This window comes from Chlamydotis macqueenii, chromosome 2 (genome assembly GCF_036417535.1).
Source record: "Chlamydotis macqueenii isolate bChlMac1 chromosome 2, bChlMac1.mat, whole genome shotgun sequence".
Classification (NCBI taxonomy): Eukaryota; Metazoa; Chordata; class Aves; order Otidiformes; family Otididae; genus Chlamydotis; species Chlamydotis macqueenii.
Window position 1 is genome coordinate 127,322,226 of NC_141557.1, and position 19,440 is coordinate 127,341,665.

Genomic DNA, 19,440 nt, shown 5'->3' on the forward strand with positions numbered 1-19,440 from the left:
TCTCACTGATAATAAAACCCATACACTGCAGAAACCAGGGGTAACACTACTCTGAAAGTTTTATCAGGTCTAGAGTTAGTATAACCTTCACATTGCCTACCTAAGCTTCAAATCTGCTCTTGACTACAGCATTATACTAAGAGATCAGATTCCTCAAGACTTCAAGTTCTTTTAAGAGCTCCCACTTCCCAACTAAAACCTCATAATCTATTACTACACCCACACCGAAAACTAAAACATAAGACAGCAAATTAAAGAAAAACAACAAACAGTATCAAACACAGAAACTCCCAGAGAAACCCAAGTAAAACCTCCACACCAAGAATACCTAAAAGCTAAGACCATGGACACAGTGGAAAGAAGCAACATGAAAAACAGGCGGAAAAAACCTCCCAAATTTGTCAATATTTATCAATTCAAATGAAATTTTATCATGCCTTTTCCTACCAGTTTGGCAGTTTTTACTTCTAGTTGTGTAAAATTAACAACTGAAGAACAAAGGAGTTACAGAAGACTAAAATGTGGGGAAAATGCCCTATAATCTATACTAGAAACTTTAAAAACAAACAAAACAACAACAACAAAAAAACCCTCTCTCAAATCCTTGCTGACTGGCATTTTTGTTCCCACTCACATCCCGTATCAGCTACTCTACTACCTTACCTGGGATCCACATTAGGCCAATACACTAGTAATTATGTAGGTCAACCTATTCATCCTTGTAGCAATGTTGGCACAGAAACAGATGTCTTCCAGTCCTTTGGAATTTTCTCAGTGTTCTAAGATTGATTAGAAATCAATAATGGAGTTCTGCCAGGTATTTCAAACTCTTGGGACTTGACAGGTCTATTTTTAGCAGCTCTTTTACATTTATACTCAAAATGGGAAGCATCATATAACAAGTATCATCTACCATGTCCCTCAAAATATATATTTTTATTTAACACTTATCTGCATTCCATTAAGATATCTATAAAATATATATGCTGCAGTTTTTCTGCACAGGTTGTGTTTTGTTCTGTTTTTCTTAATTTTAAATTCTGACATTAGGTGGTTTTCCTACAGAAAAAAACACACCAGCTACCATTTGTTCAATTGTCCTTGTACAATATTCTCTTTCTGTAAAATCCCACAAGACTATTTTATGTTTTCCCTGGTTGTTTGGAGACTTCTCGTATGTATGTGATTTTTCTTAAACGTTTGGTTTGCCTACCAGTAACCTATAGTTTCTTCTAATATTTACTCATGGAAAGGACATGCTAGTAACTGCCAACTATGCATAAATACTTCTTGGTCTGTAACCATCTGACTAGCACAGCTAGATCACATATTTTTGGCTTTCAGACACACACAACAGAGTTCTTCCTCCTCTAACCAATAAAAACTACTAAGCTTCTTACTCAATTCTATTTCCTTGACACCTCCCTCCTTCCTCAAAATTTGCAGTTGTGTTTCCCAGATCACTTCAGCCTCTGATGCTCCACTGACAGTAGCTATCTTTCCCAGGCAAAAATATTTTCTCTCAGCAAACCACCAATTTACACATCACACAAGAAAGCTCTCTGGCTTGACGTAGAAAACACAAAATTCCCTTCCCCCTGTCTATTTGAGGCACTGAACTACTGTTGGCTGTTGCAAAACTGAATGAGAGTCATGTACTAGTTTGCTGGTCTTGTTTGCCAGGCTCCTGGCAGCGCTTGTTTACTTCAATGAGTTTACTAACTAATCAGTAACTTTATAAAAACATCAACAACAATGAAAAAAAAACAAAACTGACAGGTAGGTGCCCCAAAAGAAGACAAGGCTTCCTCATCTAGTTCTTTTTGAGTCCATTATTTCAGCTAGGAGTTTCACCAAGAGCAGGGAATGACAGAATTACCAGATCACCACTGGCTCATGCTTCCCTCTCTGTGTCCCACCCACGCGACAATCCTCCCTGAAAACTAAGTAAGTCAGCATATTTAACAACATATTATCAAAATACTAGCTCAATATCAATTATTCTCTGAAAGACTCCAGAAAAAGTCTAGAATGCACATCTGACACCAACAGCCAAGATATTTTTTTCCAATTGTATACGAAGATGCACAAGTACGGATAGTGCTGTTGTCCTGAAAAAAATGAAAGAGTAGTTAACTGAGGACAGGAACCAAGACAAGAGAGAAAAAGATGACAATTACAGGAATAATAAACTGGAAGAGGCTACAGAAAAGATAAACTAGAACAAAAACCCACAAAACAGTAAAGATATTTCATTATAAGACCCAGATGCACCCTGGTTACAAGGCAACAACTTTTCGTTTTAAGCTTCAACATACCAATCAATGCTCTAAAATACACAGCAGAACAGAGATATTTAAAACTTGCTCTGTGTCGCAAATATGCACTGAAGTGTTTCAAGATTGGAGTTTTTTTTAGATACTGAAAATCAATGTTAAAACTTTCAAAATATCAAAAGCTTTAACTGAGGACACATTTCAGGACAAAGTCAAAGTTCCACCTGAAAAAAAAAAAAATTTTTTTTTTCCTTCCAAGACAAAAAGCAAATATTTGATACTCATTCTCCATTAACTTTTTTCCAACCTACCTTTTTTTCCAATCTACCTTGTTTTCTACAAAAGTGTTATGTGCACCCTGCCAACCATCCCCTTTCTCAAGGGAGATTAAAGCTCATCACTGTTGCCATTCTACAGAGCCAAGAACTGATTACATTTAAAACAAAAATTCCCACTATACACAATTTCTCTTAAATTAGCTCTGTAAATTTGACATAAACACCACTTTACACCTCAAATGCAAAAGGCAACCGGGAAAGCCGTTTATAGGGCCAACCAAACCTTAGCGTTACCAAGCCAAGTTTTAAATCTTTGCAAGCAAAGTAGATGAGAACTTAACCGCACTGTAACCCTGCTAGGTAAGTCCAAGTTTAGCAAAGTAAGCAAGAGGAGGCAAGAGCAGCTCCAACTTTTAGGGATTTTTTTTTTTTTTTAATATATCTTGGTTTGTGCTAGCAACAAATCTCCATCTATCCTGCTCGCTTACTTTGAAACAAGTGTTCAGAAAAACAAAACCAGAAAATAAATACTGTATGGACAATGGTGACTTGTATATTGTTAAAATAAATGCCTATAGTACATGCAGACCACAAACAATGGTACAATACCAATCTCTTTGTATTCAGCATAGAAAAGACTGAAAAAATTCTAGGTTCCAGCTTCCAAAAAAAGACAACTAATTCTGATGAAAGACAGAAGGTGGTCCAACAAGAACAGTATTATCCAAAATATAAACAGAAATTTAGCTCATCCAACACTTCTCCAGTAAAATTAATTCCAAAAGAGTAGCATGATAATGGTCTTCAAAATGCATTTTTAACTCTTCCCAATAGTTTAGGAAGGTTGGTTTTTTTTCCAGTGCATCCAGCATTTGCAAAACGAACATGCATTTCTGTACTGACTGTTACCCTAGCTTACTCTGATAATAGAACACAACTATCTATATAAGCAAAGGACACCAGAAAACGAAACCAGAACAGTAAAAAGACAGACAGAAAGAATTATGCAGGCGAGACTTTCCCAGGCCATTTTCAAATCTGCACACGTAAAGATACAGATGAATCTTCCCACCTCTGAGGTGAGTCCTACTCCAAATGTTACCTGTTTTCAGAAAAACTACAATTCAATGCTTCATTATATCCTGCTGCTTCGTTACCCCACGTGTACATGTAATGGCAGCACAAACTGAAGGGAGCTGCTATTTTCACATTGCATGAGACCTACATCATCCAGCAGGATCTCTGCATGACAGATGAAACAATTCAAGGAGCACCGAAGAACCTTTTAAAAAGGAATTTCAGCCCTCTTCAGTCAGTACTTCCAGAGTTCCAAGCAGCATATGCATGCTTTTCCTTTAAGCACATACTAGGTACATATCTGCATCATTTTACATTATTTGCAGTATGGAGTTTTAAAGAAGAGATGCTTGACTCCCGATCCGCAGTTGAACTAGCAGCCTTTATGCAAGCAGGGAATTCTGGTTTGCTCAGCTTGGTTTTCTACAAACTGCTTTTCCAGGCTGATAAATCCACACCCTGAATTCTGACACAAAGCACTAACAGTTTTTGTTCAGTCTATTAAAATCTTTACATTCAGATGAGGAGTGTTTTTTTTTTCCCCAAGACCCTTTTATGGACTATGCATAATGCAGTATATTTACTGCAAAGTTTCCTAGACTGTACTACAGCTGAAAACCAATACAGAACCAGCAATGCAGGAACTGACTGGGAAGGGAACCTGTAAATCTAACCCTGCTGTCAGTTTGCTCTCTCTCTCTCTGCAAGTGGACAATTTTAAAGATACACTCATTCCTTGCATAGATTAAGAGTAGCTGCTATGCAAGTAAACAACACAAACTTCTAAATCAGCTGTATTTCATTAGCTGATTACAGAAAGAAATCTTAAAATTTTACATACAGACAATGTCTTTCCGAAGGACAATGTTACATGAAAAAATACATTAAACTTGGAGTCAACTACTCCATATGAATCCAGACACAACCTGGTGAATCATTACATACAGGATGTGAGCGTTAGGCTTAATTTCATCCCTGTTAAAAACAAAATAATATCTATAATTCAAGTTGCAATATTTAATTCATATTTTGCTTTCTTAACTTTGAATAGCCCAGGAAAACGGGCATACTAGAAGGACCTCATCTTAACACCTGTTCAGAGGTCAGAGTGCCCCAGTAACATATACCAAGAATGTTGTGGGTTTTTCCTCCCTCAGAACATGCAAATCAAAAATAGATGAAGTATAATCTTAATGGAATGCAACAGCACAAGCTTATAAGAAAATATACAGAGATTTAAAATGACAAAAGGATATTCCTAAAGATTCTTAAAATACTAGTTGTCAACCTGAATCTAAAAACCAGAGTTTAAATTTGTTTGCCTAGTGTGTATAGGAATACCAAATTTCTGGTCATTGATTGCTTGTTTCTGAGATACTTCAGTAGCAGCTCATCTTATATGAACAATGTAAGACAATGTAAATACTGGATTTAGGGGAAAAAAAGAAAATATTTCAAAAAATAAAACAAAAAAAGAATCCGGATTAGCAACAACTACTAGTTAGAGTATTTGATACACTAATAGTAAGCAACATTTTGCTAGTCATGCAGTTGGGAAAAAGAGATCTTAATAGCAGAGTTTTGTATTACATCAGATAATTTCAGTGAAAACCAAGCAATTAAATATTCAGACTTAGAAAATAATGATGTTGATTTGAGGATGTCCCATTACTGCCATGATTTTTAAAAGCTACTTTTTATTTAACAACCATTAAAAAAAAATTAGAACTTTAAAGTTGGACTTTGACAGAGTTAACTCAAAACTGAATTTAACTCTAAATTACTATTTTATCATTAATGCTGTTGCTCTCCGAAGTAAACCAATTTCTCAGGAATAAGAATTATGTGCTCCTAGCTTAAGGCAGCAAAGCAGCATCCAGTTGAAGAGCATTTTCCAACAAAGAGCTAGATGGAGAGAGCACAACATGTGCATCCTGTGTCCAATTCTGCTATGAAAAATCACAGCTCAGCTTTAACACCCAGTTGCACTACACATGAAATAAAGAGGATATTTACTTTTCTCTGAAAAGCTTTTTTACAGTCAAATGCAAGCACTACTCAAGAGTTATATATTGCCACTTTTGAATTAGGAGTCTGTCACACACAAAACCAGACAACAGCTGTGTAAATACAACATACTGTATTTACAATTACCAACTACATTTCATTGTGCCACAACCTAAAAAAAAAAAATTTCAGTAAGGCTCTATGATAATTAACATTATGTCTGATATTTTTCAAGTTGATGAAACCCTCCTATGTACATTAGCCAATAAATACAATCTTGTACTTCTTTTTTGCCGCTTTACTGGCTTTTACACCCACACACCGTATCATTTTCCTACTTAAGCCCAAATCACACAATCAGATCCACAGAATGCTTCAATGAAGCTGTAGCATAGAAATGACTGGGATGTGTGCTTGGGGGTCTCCTTGCACAAACCGGTTTATAAGATAAGAGATGCAGGCTGTACAGTCTAGAGGGCTTTCTTTAGAATCTGTGTAACACAATGGAGTCATGCTTGGAGGGATCTGGATGATACTTAAAACAGATTGAGCTACTGAAATGAAGTACAGCAGAAACACAAGATTAATACCAGTGTCTGATTCCGTGGATGACACACAGGCTGGATATAAATTCAGCTTCACAATAAGAAAACATGTTTCTCTTATTTCTAACTTGAATACGCAATCTAAAGTCAACGGAAAGGCCGAAGGGATATCAGTTTAATCCTATCTGCCTAAATCACAAGACTATTATTAATAATTCTAGTGGTAAATGAGAAATGCAAGTAAAAACTCCTCCCAATCTATCTGAATTATTAAGAAATAAATAGTTCAACTACCACCATCTCTCCCCCTCCATTTGTCAGGATCTTTCACAAACAAAGAAAACAAGAAAAGGATTGATCTTTTTTTTTAAAACTAAAAGTATTATAAAAGATGAATGGAAGGACAAAAGAACAGAGAGCTTGAAATTACTTATATTCATTTTTAAAACAAACAAGTTTCAGATCTCTTCAAACAAACCCATTTAAACAGATGTTATTACTGCACAAAGTCAAGATCATTATCTCCAAAACCAGAAACAATTACACAAGAATGGGAGGGACATAATCCATTTATGTATTATTTAAATAAAGCAGGCCTTCTTCCAGAAGTCTTTCAGTAAACACGACAATATTTTGCCACATAGGTTCAAACCCTGCCTGTATTCCTCATGCCAGAATTTTAAAGCCCAAGTTCTCCTTTTACGCCGCCTCTTACTGAAGGTGTACGTGTATGCTTTGTACCACCCAGCCCCGGTACCTCCCTCACGCTTCTGGAGGAGGTGGTGTTGACACAGCTGCACTACAAACCCAACACCCCTGTTCAGCCCCAAGCAAGCAAACATCCCCACGTCCTCCGTGGCACCAGCTCTGCCACGCAAAGAGGAAGCTCCCTTCCCCATCAGCTGTTTCTCTGCCAGTAAGGACCCGGCGAAGGCTCTCTCTCGCACAACCCCTGGACCATCCTCTCCCTCTCTAGCCCTCCTCCCTACAGGACAGGGTCCCGACTGCGAAGGGCCACCAGCTCCAGACGTGGCCTGTTGTCATTGTCTGTCGCTTTCTGCCCCCCCCACCCCCCCCCGCCTGTCACCTGCTCCCTCCCCGCCGGCCGTCTGCTTCCAGGTCAGCTCGGCTCAGCTCGGCGCCTCCGTCCCTCTTGCCTATTCATCCCGGGAGCGGGGAGGAGGAAGAGGAAGAGGAGGCGAGCCCGCCGGGCGCCGCAGCGCCCTCACCGCCGCTTGTCAGCGAGGGTCACTGCCGCTCCCGGCACCGGGCGCAGCTCCCCCCACGCTCAGCCCGCTGGCCACCCGCACGCTGCCAACAGGGCTTCGCAATTAAGGCGACGACAGGGCCTCGGCCTCTCCGCGCACCCGCCCCGAATCTCACGCCAGCTACCCGGATCCTCCTTCGCTCGATCCCAAAACCTGTGCAACGGCTCAGCCCGCAGCCCCAGCTCCCCCGGCCCTTCAGCCCCTCTCCGCCTCATTTCCCCGAAAGCCTCAAAGCGCCTCTTCTGCCTGCCCCCCCCCCGCCCCCCCCCGCGACCCGCAACACAAACGCACACCAGGCAACGGGGGAAGGGGTCCCCGGAGCGCACCCCGACTCCCCTCCGCCGCTCCTTCCCGCCCCTCACCTAGGGCCACCTCGCAGGCTTTGCGCAGCTGGGAGTGATGCGCCTTCTTCACCTCCTTGTCGGCCAGGATCTTCTCCAGGGCCCGGGTCAGGAACATGTTTTTCGTCTTCTTCCCTTCATACATGGGCGCGATCGAGCCGGGAGAGGAGGAGGAAGGGTGGGGTGAGGAAGGGAGAGTGGGGCACCGGCCGCTCCCGCTGGGGGAGGGCTGCGAGGGGCCGGGGCAGGCGGCGAGGCCGGGCCGAAGCAGGGGCGGGGGCAGGGCTCCCTCGGGGAAGGGGGCCGCGGCGCCCCAACGCCCGCTCGGAGGCTCCCCCCGAGGGGAGGCTGGGCTGGGCCCGGGCGGTGGCGACAGCCAACCCGGACGGCTGAGGGAGAACGAAGCCTTCTCCTTCCTTCTCCTTCCCCTTCGCCCTCGCTGCGGGTGTGCGCGGACGGCGCCCGCGACGCGCTCAATCCCCGAGCCGCCCCCGGCCGACACCCGCCTCCATCATCATCAGCGGCGGCGGCAGCAGCAACAACCTGCCCTCGCCATGTTGGAAGGAAACGACGTCAGGGCCGCGGGCGCACGGCTGCGGTGCGGGAGGAAGCGGCGGCCGTGCCCCGGCCGGGCGGGCGGAGGGAAGCGGGCGGGCGGGCGCTCGCCTTCTGCCCGCCCCGCGGGCGCGCTACAGGTGGAGCAGACCCGCGGGCGGCAGCGGAGAGGGGAGGTACGGAGATGGCCGCTGCCACCTGGGAGCTGGCTGAGGAGGAGGAGGAGGAGGGGCAGGGCTTCCCTTCCGGGCCACTAGCGCTAGGAGGGGGAGGAAGGCTCCCCCGAGAAGTGCCACCGGCCCCAGAGGCGGGGGGGTCCGTCGGGGGTAGGGGCAGAGGCTTCCCCGGAGGGGAGCTGACACCCTTTCCTCTTTCCCGGCCGCGGCTTCCCGTGTCGGGAAACCCCCGGGCTTCTACCTCACGGGGTGAGCGAGGGGAGAGCCACTCTCCGACGCCGAGGGAGGGAGGGAGGGGAGCGGGTTCGAGTGCAGGACGTGACCGGGCTCTCCGCGCACCTTCCCGGGCAGACGGGGCCCTCCCTCAGCCCCCTCTCCGCCTCGTCCCCGCCCTGCAGGAGCGGCGCTGCCCGGCGCGGCCTCTGTAGCCGCCTGCCCTGCTGCTTGCTGCGCTCAGCGGGCCTGGCCGCCGCTCTCTGGCCTTGGGTGAACGCTTCGCCTCGGTGTTTTCGTGGTGCCCTTTCTGCTCGGGTGCCCTGTGCCTGTCGCCTTCATCCTCTGCCTTTAAAACACAGTCGTTCCGCATTTCTTCCCCATGGTGTATGTGCACAAGGAGTACAAAGCACTTCAAAAGAATTTGCACCTTCACTTACAACTAAACAGTGGCTTCTGTGGTTTTTTTTATTTAATTAAATTGTTACAAATTTTTGTAAAATTGTTGATTTTTTTTTTGTTTGTGTTCTTTGGCCTTTTTGCCTCCCGGAGTGCTAAGGGGTGATTTCCTCAGGCTTGATTTGGGACTAGGAAAAGCTCAACTCTGGCTAACCAGTAAGCGGCAAAATAGGGCAAGGTTTTTACGCTCAGAGGTGGTACACCAGTATTCAAAAGTAGAACATGGCACTAACTGAAGCCAGATCTGTTGTAGAAGATTTTTACTTTAAACAAACAAATATTAATTAGAAATTAATCTGGAAATGAAAGGGCTGGATTTCTGGATGTACCTTTCAGGCAAAGCAGGACAAGGCTGTAGCATCAGCATGCAGAAAGCAGAGATGGTTGTGGAAACCAGGGGCCATCTCTGACCTAGGAGGATGGAGAGCCAACATACGGGAAGGCAGTTATCCCCAGCTAACTTTTCCTGTCTGTCCTCTGTTCCTCTGGTCATGCCGCATCAGTCAGGACAACAGCCTTCCAAAGAAGTTAATCCCGATCCCCTCCTCATGGAGAATTTGAGAGAGCTTGCTCAGGCTATTACGCCACCATGCTAAGGCCTTGCAAGCAGCCTTGCATTCTTTACTGAACAGTTTATTTGAGCACCTCTGTTTCTTTGTCTAAAACAGAGCAGTTGTAGCTGCATTAGTAAAGGTACAGTGATCCCATCCCTTTAATGAAAAGGCAGCTGATGCTAACCAGCATTGCTTTAACCAGTTTCCCAAATGAAAAATTATTTGTGCCAAAATGACTTGTTGCCTTATAGGTATCTATATTTGGACTTTTTAAGGAATACCCTGGCATGGGCAATTCTGCTAAAGGTATAGGTGAGTGCTAGGCCTTACTGTTAAAGCAAACCATGTATTTTGCTGAAATGAGTTGATCTGCACCAGGGGCTTTTTCCAGTCACTGTCAGTTAGAACCCGCAGGCTATTCTATTACCCAGCTGATAATACTGAAAATATTAAGAGGGTAGACCTGATTTTAGCCTTATAACAGCTTTGTGAGAGAGTTAGAAATCACATTACCAAGCACATTGATTCTTGAAAAAAAAAATACACAAGTTTTTTTTAATGACCATATTCAGGTTGTGTTGGTTTATTCAAAAAACTGCATCTTGAGCGGCACAATTACTAAGCATAAATGAATTATTTCTAGTACATATTTAGGGAAAAAAAAGCTTCTGCCTGTTGGTTAAATCTCAATTTTTTTTTATACACAGATGCAAGTTCAGAAAATGACTTTGGTTTGTTAAAGCTGCCCACTAGTGACCACATGGCAAGAGTCAAAATTTCCATGGAGTTCTTGCTGGTAGTTTTACACAAACAACCTGAGTCCAAATTTCCTTAGCCAAGTCAGAGCTTGCAAGTGTTAATGTAGCAAATGGAGTTTACTATTGATTTTCACAGTCCATTTGGCAGAAATAGACTTGCAGTATCATGAAGACAGTGGGTATCAGTATGTAAAGAACACTGAGGACTGCAGTTATCTGTTTTGTTCATATTAATGATTTTTCATATGCAGTACACAAGATGATTTTACATGTAAAATACATTTTAGTTGAGCGTATAGAATTGCTGCTGAAGCATCAAGCTACTGGAGGAAAAGACCTGTCAAAAAGACACTTGGTTCCTTGTCTTTCGTTCCTGCTCTAACACGAATAGATTAAACTGCTTGGTTTGTCTTGTTTTGTTGTTGTTTTTTTTTTCCATGTGGTTTGAATCTTCAATTTCTGTTCTCAGGTTCCAGCAACTGCTGCTTAGTTCACCAAATTTATAGCTTGGCACAGCTGCTACTCAACATCTACATGCTAGTCACAACGCAACCCCTGCTTAAACCCCGCAACAGTGTAGAGTCTGTATGTTACCAAAGGACTGCTTCTGAAATTGCATGGGAAGATTTTATTGTAAATCATCTGTACAGTAGGTTGACATCCAGTTCCCTTCCAAGAGCTGAGACAATGAGGATGGAAACTATGATGTAAGCAATGGAGATAAAAAGACAGTCCAGTGCCCCCTTTAGGGCCAAGATAGGAACGGCTGTGAGCTTGTGTGCTCTCTCCCAGTGCTTTGAAGAGGGACAGTTGTTCTGTCAGCTTTATTTGCTAAGGAATTAATGTATTAAAATAATGTTTGGTCAGTTATTAAGAATTTTATGGACTTTCAGGAAGCATTTTGTGGGCAGATTTTGTTACAGAGACTGCGGACCATAAGGAACATGTTTAGTTCTTTGATGATTACTTTAAAAGCTAGGGTTTTATCTCTACTGAAAGGAGAATAAGAAAATTCACAAGAAAAAAAGGGTGAAGATTTAGAACATTTCTATCTTACATGCGTTCCTAAGTAAAGATAGAATCACAGAATCATTGAATCATTTAGATTGGAGAAGACCTTAAGATCGAGTCCAGCTCTTAACCTAACACTGCCAAGTCCACCACTAAACCATGTCCCTAAGCACCACATCTACACGTCTTTTAAATACTTCCAGGGATGGTGACTTCACCACTTCCCTGGGCAGCCTGTTTCAGTGCTTGACAACCCTTTCAGTGAATAATTTTTTTCCAATCTAAACCTGCCTTGGCACGACTTGAGGCCGTTTCCTCTATTCCTATAACTTGTTACTTGGGAGAAGAGACCAACACCCACCTTGCTATAACCTCCTTTCAGGTAGTTGTAGAGAGTGATAAGGTCTCCCCTCAGCCTTCTTTTCTCCAGAGTAAATGACTCCAGTTCCCACAGCTGCTCCCCATAAGACTTGTGGTCTAGACCCTTCACCAGCTTCGTTGTTCTTCTTTGGACGCACTCCAGCACCTCAATGTCTTCCTTGTAGTGAGGGGCCCAAAACTCAACACAGTATTTGAGGTGCAGCCTCACCAGTGCCGAATACAGGGGGACAATCACTTCCCTGGTCCTGCTAGACAGACTGTTTCTGATACAAGCCAGGATACTGTTGGCCTTCTTGGCCACCTAGTAATACTGCTGCCCCATATTCAGCTGGCAGTTGACCAACAGCCCCAGGTCCTTTTCCGCTGGGCAGCTTTCCCACCACTCTTCTCAGGCCTGTAGCGTTGCATGGGCTTGTTGTGACCCAAGTGCAGGATTCGTCACTTGGCCCTGTTGAACCTCACAATTGGCCTCAGCCCATTGATCCAGCCTGTCCAGATCCATCTGTAGAACCTTCCTTCCTTCAAGCAGATCAACACTCCTGCCCAACTTGTTACCCACAAACTTGCTGAGGAACATGTTGGTATGTCTGTGCTAAGGCACAAAAGCGTCACTGCTTTATTCGAGCCTTTACATTCAACGTAAAACAGCACAAGAGAAAAAATGTGTTTGAGAAACACCCCCAAAATTACTGTCTAGTACTTTTTTATTTACAAGTTAATTAGAGTATTCTGAAAGCCATTTATATTATTTCATCTGTTTAAAATGTTTTCAGTGAGTATTAGGTACTTGTTTAGTGAAAAACTGTGGAGAACTTTCTGTGTGAGAGGGAACAATTAGCACCTGCTTCTGATGGCTTTATGTACAACAATTGTATGTAGTGGTTGCCTGAAAATGCTGGAAAGCTAGGACTTTTAAGCCTTTGCTTCCATCTGACAGTAAAAGGTGATAGTAGAAGTGTAGTTTCATGCTTGGAACAAGCCGATGATCTATGGCTGCACTGCCTTCCGAAGGGAACTCATATTCCTGTATCAGTTCTCACCTCTTTTCTTGTGTTGGTGCTGTGCAACTGTACCGTCAGTCAGTTCAGCTCAGTGGTCCAGCCAAAAATCAGCCTTGCAAAGAAGTGAGTTTTCAGTGGGATCAGTGAGTTGATCAGACTTCCGTGTATATTCAGTAATTCTTGCACAACAACGGGAGTGGGGAATTGTGGTCAGGGGTAATGAGGAGGGTCAGTCTACTGCTCATGGTGGCACTGCCTTCTTACATCATCTTGATGAGCTTTGGAACAGCACAGTAGTAGTTAGACTGTGATCACTTTAAGCTAGAGTAAGACAGAACTGCCGCTAAAAGAAGCAATCCTTCTTCCTGGTCCTACCTATATGTTTCTTGCTTCCTTCCTCAGCATAAGAATTTGCATTGTCATGTGAATTATGTGCTGAATTATATTCAGGATTTAGTTAGGTTGAAATTTACCTGACAAGAAGCAGAGGATTTCTAATCTGATAGATTCCATATCCTGATTCATCAGGCAACCTCACAAATGTTTGTGTTAGCTCAAGGGAGGGGGCAACACAAGGACAGGAACAAGAAAACGGGCAAGAGGAGGGCAGGCTTGCATTTTTTGGCAACAGTACCAGTTTATGCCAACTTAAAGTATTGTCCAAACTACTGCTTTTAATATAAATTTTCTTTGGTATTTCCGTTGTGCAAGGAACCACTCAACTCTGTCTTTGTATGTGACGCCATGTATAGGATGGATGGGTCAATAGATAGAATCAGTGTACTAGTGCTGGTGTGTATGATCCTTTAATTGTGGTGGCTCACTTGTTGGCACCTTCTTTAGCTGCAGTATAGTACTTTGCATTTGCTCCTGTTCTGTTTTCATGTACCAGATACAGGTAATCAGTGCGTGATGGATCAGAGTCCAGATGGATCCGGCAGATGGGAACCTGGAACAGGAGAGAAGCTGTGATTCTCTTCTGCAACTGCAGGCACCTTGGTGGAGAAGTTTCTAAGTCTGTTACTGAATGCATAAGATTTAACAGGTCTGCTGCTGGTGCTTGGTCATGTAATAGTGAGGCACAAAGAAGGCATTTCGTTCTGTCCCTTTGTGGAGTCCTAGGCCTGCCACCCTTTTAAAAATAAGTGAAGCATAATTCAAATTATCCACTGTATCCATTATGCAAAGGATTGCAATCTTTCATCCAAACTGCAAGAGATACAGTCACTATAAATGTACTTTAATATTTTTAAGAGGTTTTTTTTTTAGATAAATTCAGGAGCTGAAATTAAGAGTTCATTGTTTGTAGAGTGAGTATTCTAAGAGGTTAAAACAGGCTGCAGTATATCCGCTGCTGCACTGAAAGAAAAAAAAAAATGTTTCTTAGCCCAGGGAATATTAATCAGTAGATAATTCCTAGGTTGCTTCCAAACATTTATACAAAAGTGTATGACACCCTGGAGTGACCAATAACGAAATAAACATCCGTCACTGTAAGGAGGCTCTTGCAAGGTGACAAATTTATTCCTTAGAGCTAAAAAGTACAGGCTCTTGCTGTATTGAAATACATTCTCGATACTACAGTTAAGTGAGGATGCATACGCCTAGTAAAGCATGATATTTGTCAGTTTGTGACAGCGGCAGGAAAAATGTCAGATAAAATGTCAGATAGCTGTGAAGAAAAAAAGCCCACCTCTTGTGGGTGATGGAATAAAGTTTTGTATTGTGGATGGAAACTGTGGAGAATATCAAACATTCTCAGCTGTAGCTTGCATTTATGTGCTGGAAACTGTGGAGGATATCAAACATCCTTGTCTGTAGCTTGCATTTATGTGCTGGAAACTTATACTGCTGCATTTGCTGGAATATGATCTCTTTTTGCTAGGAGTTTTTCTGTAGGAATACATTTTCTTCTAGCTTATATGTAAGTTTTCAACAACTTTCTTCAGCATTTTGCTCCTGCTGATACATGAATAATTCAGTTCCCAGCTTCCATGGCACCTCAGCGTACCATTCCCTAATACTGTGAATGAAGAAGGAATACAAATATCCATCTTAAAGGCAGAAGGAAGTATATTTTTTGAAAAATTGGTTATAGGGGTTTTTTTTTAAAGTTTCTGTAGCAGTTTTTCAAACTTGAGGACCTGATTATGGATGTATCAGCCATAACTGTCCGAGAAGGTGATTTTCTGGCATACTTTTTTTGAGAAAATACTGAGCCTTTATTTTGGGGAACATGCTATTCATAGAAATGTATAGCAATTCTTCACCCTAAACCAGGAATCTACTATACAGATGATGTTGTATGTGAGGCTTTGCAAGTGCAAAGGTAAATCCAAGCCAGTATAGTGACTTCTTCATAATGGCAAGTATTTCTTTCTCTGAATACCAATAATACAAAATTCTGGCTATTTCCTGAGAACCTTGCACTGCAAAAGAAGATGTGTGGAGAATGTATGGCAAAGGTGGCAATAAAATCCACTGATTTATTGCTTCTCCTAGCCAACTCCAGCAGATAAAATTGCTAAGGAACTGTTACTGGATTTTAAGGAGAAACTATTGAAGGTAAGAAGCCACAATATGATTGTCCTCTTTCTTGGGAGGTGCTGTCCCTACTGTTATGGCTTTCCTAGATTACTCTGTGGATGTGAGCCTGGTTAATTAGTTACCTCCCCAAACATCTGTAATAGGAAGGACTACCATGGTGTATGGTTATCCTGAATACTTAAACTCCAGTTTCAGTTTACAAAATGGAAATATTCTGACTTGTAACAAACCAGAAAAGTAACACATTTACTGAAAATGATGACTCTCCTACCTTTACATCCTAGCTTCAGACTCCTGCAGGTCTTTGTAACTGCTGTGCTATGACCAGTGTAACGCATGCTGAGTTGTCTTAGAGATTAGGCATTAAGTAGCCTAGATACTGGGAGCATGAAGCATTAGTTTTAACCTAATTTTTACATGCTGAATGACTCTCTTGCCCTTGATCTGAGGTGAATTCAGCGTGTTGCTTTAGAACTTTTGCATTTTCAAAGGCTTATGTAGATCTCTTTCAGTAAGCTCATAATAACAAAAGAAAGGTTGAAAATGAAAAGGAATTGAGAAAAGTTGAATGGAATTCAGCTGGAGAAAAATATCCCTTTAATCTGTGGGCAGGGTAAGTCAAATTAATAACAAGGATGGTTTCCAAGTATTTTAATATCTCTGTTGAAAAGCTTAGACAGAGAGGTCATAAAAGTCATGTGAATTAAGGTGCGAAGCAATGAAACTGGAGCAATAACCACTTTTAACTGCTGTTAAGTGATCTTTGAATCTGCCTGATTGTTTCCTCCAGCAACTGCAGTGGGTTATTTCCTGTCAAAAATGCAATAACTGGTATTTCAGCATATACGTTATAAACTGTAGGCTTCGTGGCAGGAATGAAAGATTTTGAATATGAATAGCTAGAAAGATAAAATCGAATGGGAGTTATGGATATTATTGCCTAGAAGAAAGACGTTAAAGAAGCACTGTAATGATTCATTCTAGTATCCCAGTTAGCTCACTGTATTTACTAGGCGTGCATTCACTCAAATATCTTTACAAGACATTCTGAAATAACTATGACAGTTTTGATTAGACTTCCAAGATGTTTCTATTTTCAAGTCAAGTGTCAGAACTGACGTGCAGCCTGATCATTAAAAACTGGACTGACTGGTTCACAGCATGTATAACGGGTGGTTTCTCATGACATGCAAACCTGCTGCTCTCTGGGTTCAGAGCCAGGCAAACCGGGAGTGTTTCATTTTGATGTCTGAAAGTGTGTACTGTGTGCTGTTTCTTGCTAAAAGCTTTGTAATTTTAGATCTTCTCATACAGGAGTAGGAACAATGGCTATTAGAAAATGTTGCTGTGCCACTGGTGGGGCTGTTGAGGTGCAATTTGTAATTGTTTGTAGCTGAGAAGACCAAACAAACAAATGTTGTTGGGCTTGTAAATATCTCATTTATCATAGTTTGTGAGACATGCAGCAGATAATTCAACAGGGCCAAGTTCCTCTGAATCCGTAGAGCCATTACTGATTTTTGTGATTTCTTCTCTGACAAATGTGATTTGAGGTAAGTTGTGCTTACCAGTACTGCAACCCTTTCCTAAACAAGGAGTCTGTAAAGAGGAGGCTTTACTCAGGGCCCTTATAATAGACAAATAACAGTCACAGAATAGCTTAGGTTGGAAGGGACCTTAAAGATCATCCAGTTCCAACTCCCCTGTCATGGGCAGGGACGCCTTCCACTAGATCAGGTTGCTCAAAGCCTCATCCAACCTGGCCTTCCACACTTCCAAGGATGGGGCATCCACAACTCTGGGCAACCTGTTCCAGTGCCTCACCACCCTCATAGTGAAGGATTTCATCCTTATATCTAATCTATATCCACCCTCTGTCAGTTTAAAGCCATTACCCCTTGTCCTATCACTACATGCCCTTGTCAAAAGTCCCTCCTTGGTTTTCTTGTAGGCGCCCTTGAGTCTGCTATAAGGTCTCCCCGGAGCCTTCTCTTCTCCAGGCTGAACAGCCCCAACTCTCTCAGCCTGTCCTCATAGGAGAGGTGCTCCAGCCCTCTGGTCATCTTCATGGCCCTCCTCTGAACTCGCTTGAACAGGTCCATGTCCTTCTTATGTTGGGGGCTCCAGAGGTGGATGCAGTACTTCAGGTAGGGTGTCACCAGAGTGGAGTAGAGGAGCAGAATCACTTCCCTCGACCTGCTGGCCATGTTTCTTTTGAAGCAGCCCAGGATGTGGTTAGCTTTCTGTGCCACAAGCACATAACTGTGCCACAAGCACACATAACTGGCTCATGTTGAGCTTCTCATCAACCAACACCCCCAAGTCCTTCTCCTGAGGACTGCTTCCAGTCCACTTTCCACCCAACCTATATTTGTGCTTGGGATTGCCCTCACCCACCCGCTGTTCAGGACTTTACACTTGGCCTTGAACTTCATGAGGTTTGCATGGGCCCACCTCTCCAGCCTGTCAAGGTCCCTCTGGATGACATCACTTCCTTCCAGAGTGTCAACTGCACCACAAAGCTTGGTGTTGTCGGAGAACTTACTGAGGATGCACTCTATCCCACTGTCGATGTCGCTGACAAAGATGTTAAACAGAACAACACAAGTCAACACTAATGAGAATTTTTATGGTGTTTTATATATGCACAGGACCAAACCTGCTTCCTTGGCTAGCGCTGGGACTAGGCACATCTTGCAAAAAAAACCCTTTATGCACATGAATTTAATAGCAGATTTTGGCAGTGGAGCTTGAATTGGTCTACTTGTGTATGCATGGGATGGGGGTCACACCTCTGGATAGCTGCATGTGTCATCCTCAAAATGCTCACTTGACAAACAACTTCTCTTTGTTAGTTTGTTCATCCTTAACTTTTCCTGGATTAAACTCTTGTCAGCATGTTGCTTTTCCTTTGCTCACCATTTTAGAACAGAAATAACACGTGGGATATTATCGCACACAAATGACATGGACACAGATGTAAGAAGGAAACAATATGGTATGGGTTTTTAAAACCAAGTGTGCTAGCAATAAGCTCTTTCACATCAATGAGGTCAACCCAAATCTGGATACTTAGAAACCGGAACATTCAGTGTGGGCAACTGGAATTTCTGCCTTTTTTTTGTTGTTGCAGCAGTATATATGGCACCTGCAAGATAGCTTCCTTAATCTTAAGTCATAATAGTTCATGGAGAAATATTTAAAGGAGGATACACAATTGTGCATAATTTTAAACCGTGTAAGAATGAAGTTGTGTCCTTTGAAATAGGTATGAGCCCTCTACGGAGGCTGACTGCTCTGTTTCAAAAATCCAAGAAATAACAGCAATGTTTTATAACCAGGCTTTGCATATTTGTGCACATTTGCTAAATGTGGTCACTGTGTGAAATGTAATATTAACGCATGCTGGTGTATTTGCAAACCTAAATGTTATTGCAATAATTGCAAACATTAATTTATTTTTAAAAATCACAGAGCACAGAAGTCTGTAGTCACTTTCTATGCATAAATTCTATGATTATTTTTACTACGTCATTTACTAGAAAGCATTTAGTTCACTCATACAGTTCTAATAAATGTTTTATCATGAAGCTATGACTGCATTTTGGTTTTCTTGCCCATAAAAAGCTCAGAGGAGATTTTCTTTCTCATGAAAGTATTGGCTTTTGTAAGAACACGATTAATTTCTGCAGTGGGAGGCTGAAGAGGCTATAGCTTACTGTGAATATTTGTTTACTTGTCTCATTTGCATCAAACATGAAGTTCTTATACATTCTTTAAAAAAAAAAAGATAACATTTTGACTTTAAATTCAGGGAGTGCTTTAAACTCAGTAGCTTTTAAATATCATATAATGCCTGCTAGAAGCCGGAAAAAGAGATAATTAACAGAGGAGACTGACTGCATAAAGGGACATCGTGTATGGATTCAGCAGGCAGCTGGCAGCTGATCAGCTGCTGGGGTAAAATCCAGAGTCTCACCAACCCTGGAATTT

The 19,440-nt window shown here is 42.3% G+C and overlaps 1 protein-coding gene across 1 annotated transcript in view; it reads right to left on the reverse strand.

The window, feature by feature from the left end:
- Positions 1-7,952, reverse strand: part of ARFGEF1 (ARF guanine nucleotide exchange factor 1) — a 97,879-nt gene extending 89,927 nt beyond the window's left edge. The window contains exon 1 of the mRNA XM_086740920.1: positions 7,814-7,952. Coding sequence (XP_086597046.1) covers positions 7,814-7,937 — 124 coding nt within the window. The 5' untranslated portion in view covers positions 7,938-7,952. The remainder of the gene's footprint in view (positions 1-7,813) is intronic.
- Between the last annotated feature and the right edge of the window lie 11,488 nt (positions 7,953-19,440).